Source organism: Mandrillus leucophaeus, unplaced genomic scaffold (genome assembly GCF_000951045.1).
Source record: "Mandrillus leucophaeus isolate KB7577 unplaced genomic scaffold, Mleu.le_1.0 Scaffold608, whole genome shotgun sequence".
NCBI classification, from domain to species: Eukaryota; Metazoa; Chordata; class Mammalia; order Primates; family Cercopithecidae; genus Mandrillus; species Mandrillus leucophaeus.
Window position 1 is genome coordinate 1,272,249 of NW_012106564.1, and position 6,000 is coordinate 1,278,248.

A 6,000-nucleotide genomic window follows, 5' to 3' on the forward strand; every position below is an offset into this window, starting at 1 on the left:
CCCTTTTTGTAATAAGGAACTTAGACTAGAAAACCAATATAAGTTGAGAAAAAAAACACAATTTGATGCTGATTATATATTGCTTTAGGTTTTGTTTTTCCTTGTAAGTTAACTTATAAGTTCATGGAAGGTAGAAATTGAGTCATATTAATACATGTGTGTTTCTACTGATACTGGGCCATGGTCATATCTGACTTTTTTTTTGCATTTGCAGTTTACTTCAACTTCAGTGGAAGCAAGATCTGGATAGAGGTTTGGAACTTATCAGCAAGGCTATTGAAATTGACAATAAATGTGATTTTGCCTATGAAACCATGGGAACTATTGAAGTACAAAGGTAACTTCTGGAGTCTGTTATTAGGAAACGTGTGGCAGCTCCATAGATATTTAGCTTTTTGTTCTTGTTACATACATGTTAAAGTCTGTTATGTTCTTTCCTTTTTATTCCTGTTGGGGGAAAAAAAATGCCTGTAATGTGCTTAGGCAGTGACATAAGGATTGGTAGCCAGGTTGCCAGGAAATCTGGACCCTCTTACAAAGAAGCGTCCAGCCAAATAACTGGGCAAGTTGCAACATCAACTCAGAGCCCCTGAATTTTCTTTAAAATCAGAGTTGGATAAGAATCTTTTTTGCGGCTCTGTCCTTAACCTCTTATTTTGTGTAAATGTTTATCCAGAATTGCTCTTAAGATCCACCATTAAAAGGTGACAACTATTTTATACATGGGATTTACTGTGTACCATCTTAATATTGGCATTGCCATTAGAGTTTCCTACTCTAGGCCAAGTACTGAACTTTAGATGTTTTCTAAGTACTCTTTCAATTAATCTTCACCCCCATCTTTAATAAAGGTGGAGATTATGTGATCCCTAGTTTAACTGATGCCCAGACTGCTTAGGTTTACAAGGTTGCACAGTAAGCCAACAGAGAAGACAGGGTTTGAGCTCTGATATCACTGATGCCAAAGTCACTGATCTGGACACTATCACTTGTCAGGAAGCAGCATGAGTTTTCTTAATTCCCTATCATTCAGCCCCTCCTGTAGTCCTCTCCCTGCTCTACAGTAGGCAGAATATATATAGGCTGGTAAAAAAAAAAAAAAAAAAAAAATTGTGTTTCTTTTGAACCATTCTGTACCCACAGTGGCATGTAAATACTAAGTGGTTTTTTTTGTTTTTTTTTTTTTTCCTTTTTGTGAGATAAAGAATCTCCAGCCCGGACTGGAGTACAGTGGTGCAATCTTGACTCTGCAACCTCTGCCTCCCGGGTTCAAGCAGTTCTTGTGCCTCAGCCACCCAAGTAGCTGGGACTACAGGAACGCACCACTATGCCCAGCTAACTTTTTGTATTTTTAACAGAGATGGGGTTTTGCCATGTTGGCCAGGCTGGTCTCAAACTCTTGGCCTCAAGTGGTTTGCCCATCTCAGCCTCCTGAAGTGCTGGGATTACAGGTGTGAGCCACCACACCCAGCCTAAATTATTTCTTAATTGCTAATTTGTTAATGTGAATAAAATGTTCTTGTACTAGAATAGGATAGGGTGGTAGTTCTTAATCTTTTTTGAGTAGCGCTGTGGATTCTTCTTAGAATAATGCACACAAAAACACTTTGCTTTTAATTTAAGGCTTTCATAGATCCTGGGTTAATTAAAGACCTCTGATTTGGGGTTTGATGGAATTTTGTTCACATGTTAATCGAACTTTTAAAAAATCCATTCTGGGCCGGGCGCGGTGGCTCAAGCCTGTAATCCCAGCACTTTGGGAGGCCGAGACGGGCGGATCACGAGGTCAGGAGATCAAGACCATCCTGGCTAACACGGTGAAACCCCGTCTCTACTAAAACTACAAAAAAATTAGCCGGGCGAGGTGGCGGGCGCCTGTAGTCCCAGCTACTCGGGAGGCTGAGGCAGGAGAATGGCGTGAACCTGGGAGGCGGAGCTTGCAGTGAGCTGAGATCCAGCCACTGCACTCCAGCCTGGGCGACAGAGCGTACTAAGTCCAAAAAAAAAAAAAAAAAAAAATCCATTCTGAACCTTACCTTTACAATTAAATAAGTGAATTTGAATAAATGAAATCGCAGATTATCCTAGGATTTTGCAGATCTGCTTGCTGTTGGCCTAATGCCAGAACATGAAATCTTGAAAAAAGTTTTTTTAAAAATAAGTCTATCACATTGCCATATATTGTAATAGGGGATTAAATATAGTCACCCTAGTGGTACTTCTTACTGGCATATATAGAGTCTAGCTGGCACATACGCCAGTAAAATGTACCTTACTAACATGTATGCCAGTTAAACTATATATGCAGGTAGGTGTATGTGTGTGTGTGTGTGTGTGTGTGTATATAGTAGGGACTTAATATTCTTTGTAGGATTGCATATAGATGTAGCTAATACTAGTTACTTAAAACGGTCCTTAGATAGCTGTGGATTTGACCAGAATCAGGCAGAGGCCGTAAATCTGAGTATTGTATGTAGGTATGAGTGTGCAGTACATCAAGGAACTCACATAGACTGCCTGAAGAGTAGAGGTCCATGGGGTTGGGGACGTGCTGGTAAGAGATGAAGCGGAAAGAGGGGGGTCTACATCAGTCTGTGAAGGTGAGGCCTTTGCACGTCATTAGTGTCCTGAGATTATATTACTGCTTTCCAAAGGAGTCTCATGTTAATGGTAGAAACATGCAGAATTTAGGAACCAGACGGAATTGTGATTTTTAGATAAGCCAATTAATTTCCGTAGTCTCACTGTTCTTATCAGTAAACACAGAATACAAGAGATATAATGTAAACACATAATATTTGTAATAGTAGTTAACATTCATTGAGTGCTCTCAATGTGGTAGGTACTCTTGTTTATTATAAAAGAAGCATTTTACCAGAATCATAGTAGAAACTCAGTGGTGAGACTTCATGTATCATCACTTACAACCTTCATTGAATATTGTGAAGTGCTTGTTGAATCTGAGACTTAAAAATTTTGTTCTTTTAGAGGAAACATGGAGAAAGCCATTGACATGTTCAACAAAGCTATTAACCTGGCCAAATCGGAAATGGAGATGGCCCATCTGTATTCACTTTGTGATGCCGCCCATGCCCAGACAGAAGTTGCAAAGAAATACGGATTAAAACCACCAACATTATAAAATAGGGGGAAAGCAGACTGACCCTCTTTTTAAAAGTTTACCCCCTCTTCAACTGAACCCTAAAGACACTGTCATGAACTGTGTTGAATGGTGGAAATTAGTATTTCTGTTTGTGGTGTTGTTATTTGTTACATCTGTTTCATGTCTAGGTGTTGTGGGTGTGGCTGTTGAAGGAAGTTTGCAGTCTTGCAGCTTTTATTCCCTGTGCAACAAAAGATTAGAACATGTTAAAGGGATATTTAAATAAAGTTGCAAAGAGTACAAATGATAATTGGCCATGCAAATAAAAACTGATTTGTTGATTTTTTTTTTTTAATGGGGGTTGGGAGTTGATTATGTTCTGGATGATTTCGTCTTTATATATATGTGTGAATAATGTATGTAAGTATTTTACAGCATGTTGATTTTTAAATTAACATAGTAAATGCTGTAAAATAGATTTATATTCAATTAACCGCTTTCAGTTGATTTTTTGAAAGAAACAAAGGTTCAATGGGGGATTAAAGTAAAATTGAGAGACCCTTTAAACCATTGTCAGCATGCACAATGCCTCTGATTCTGCAGTTTTAGAAACTTGGTGGCACTTACTAATCCTCTTGGCCCCTTTCTACTCTAATGGATAATGTACATTCTTCTTAAAGTCCACAACAGCAGATTTTCTTACAGTAAATTATGCAGATGCAAAATATTCTAATTGATATATATGCTGGAAGACTGAGTATTGATGGGGGAGTGGACCAGACAAAGAGGTAAGATGAAACAGAAGTGTGTTTATAATTGTCTGTAACTATTTTCTATAATAATTAGTACTATTTAATGGTGTGCTTTTAAAAGCGTAGGATAGAGGGTACAGTGGCATTGTATATACTATTTATAGTCTCAGCTACTTGGGAGGCTGAGGCAAGAGGCTTGAGACCAGAAGCTCAAGGCTGTAATGTGCCATGGTGATTGCACCTGCGAATAGCCACTGCACTCCACCCTGGGCAATATAGAGAGACCCCATCTCTTTAAAAAATTTTAGAACTTTTAAAAAATCAAAGTGCAGATTGCTTGTATGTATAACCCAAATAAAGGTAGAGTAAGTGTGATATATGGGAGTATTGAAATAGCTTAAAATTTCTAGTGAAGAAAATGTAGCTAAAGGGTCAAAAAGGATGTAAGACTTGGAGCCAGAGCATAGTATTTCCTGAAATAACAAGTTTAGTGCTTTAACTATGGCTACATGTGCTTAAGGAATTTTGAGCCACTGATTTTTGAAGATGCTGAGGACATGTAGAATGCTTTTTTTGTAGTGAGCTAACCTTCATCTCTAAGGACTAACTACCCACCCAGGTCCAGGTCTTCACTAGGGATACTGGTAGCAGTGTTTTATCTTTACTCTGCCTCCTTACTTAGAAATCACTTTAAGATTTATTTCCAATTTCCACTTTTATAGACCATCCTTTTGCTTATATGCTAGATTTTTCTGGTGAGGGAAGGGTTGTGTTCTTCAGTGGTCTTTTGTTTTGAAATACTCAGGATGGGGAGAGGTTTATTTAGGAAGGAATTATAATTATGGTTTACACTGTTGGGAGTAAAGGAGCATTTTTACACCCCTTAAGGGTGCTTAATTCTGTTGAAACCAAAAAGATTTGTCTACAAATGCTATCTTTTTAAGAAACTATTAGAAATGACTCCCTTTCAAAGTCAATCTTTGGAAAATATTGGGGAGACCACTAATTAGTTGGTGCGGTTATTATAATTCAAGATGATTTGGATGATGGAAAGTTTGAGACCTCTGCATTTTGTTTTTAAATTATGCACCTTCTGATAGGCCCCGAATACAGAAATGTTCTACATCTCTGGATGATCTCTGACTTTAAAAAAGTTTTTATTTGCATGGCTGTATTTACATTAACACTGACATTTTCTTCTACTCTTCTCCCTTCTTTCACCTTGGGGTTGGGTAGAGAAACACAAAGGAAACTGAAGCATGTGCCATTCTATACTGTCATTCCAAATTCTCATGGACTATTGCCTGTTGTGAAAATATTTGAAACGCACTGAAAGCTGCATCTGTCTGTATCTTTCTTTTGTAAATGACCTCACATGTAAATTCACCAAATAAATATGACATTCAAGCTCTTCTATCTATTATTTAAATAGATAGGTAGTTTAGGCTGGGCACAGTGGCTCACGCCTGTAATCCCAGCACTTTGGCAGGCTGAGGTGGGCGGATCACGAGGTCAGGAGATCAAGACCATCCTGAGTAACACAGTGAAATCCCGTCTCTACTAAAAATACAAAAAATTAGCCGGGTGTGGTGGCGGGCGCCTGTGGTCCCAGCTACTCAGGAGGCTGAGGCAGAAGAATCGCTTGAACCTGGGAGGCGGAGGTTGCAGTGAGCCAAGACCGCGCCACTGCACTCCAGCCTAGGTGACAGAGTGAGACTTTGTCTCAAAAAAAAAAAAAAAAAAAAAAAAAGGTAGTTTATTCATTTATTATGCTATTGGGTAAATTCACAGTGAATCCCTTGTCAACTCAAAATAACTTTGAAAATAGGAATATACTGGAAATGTTAGTATATGAAGCAAAATAAGTTTGTTGGTATGAATGGTGGAGTTTCTCGAGAGCATCCACCCCTCCTACTGTGAAACAAGGCTCCACAGAGAGCTGGTAGAGCCAACTTACTTCATTCTTTGCCTCTACCTTACCCATACATGCACAGCAGCCTGGAAGGTTGCCAATCAGACATGGACCCTGCGGATAAGTTTATTTCGAATCTGGTTTCACCAGTGGGATTGATCATAGTTGTCAACCACATGGAGTCTCAGAAAGCATACCTGAAATAATCATCCTTGAAAATTGTGGTGTAAGTA

At 38.8% G+C, this 6,000-nt stretch overlaps 1 protein-coding gene across 1 annotated transcript in view; it reads left to right on the top strand.

Annotated features, from left to right (window-relative positions):
* TOMM70A (translocase of outer mitochondrial membrane 70 homolog A (S. cerevisiae)) overlaps positions 1-5,262 on the top strand; it is a 39,296-nt gene extending 34,034 nt beyond the window's left edge. The window contains exons 12-13 of the mRNA XM_011999915.1: positions 215-337; positions 2,989-5,262. Coding sequence (XP_011855305.1) covers positions 215-337; positions 2,989-3,142 — 277 coding nt within the window. The 3' untranslated portion in view covers positions 3,143-5,262. The remainder of the gene's footprint in view (positions 1-214; positions 338-2,988) is intronic.
* Positions 5,263-6,000: the final 738 nt, after the last annotated feature.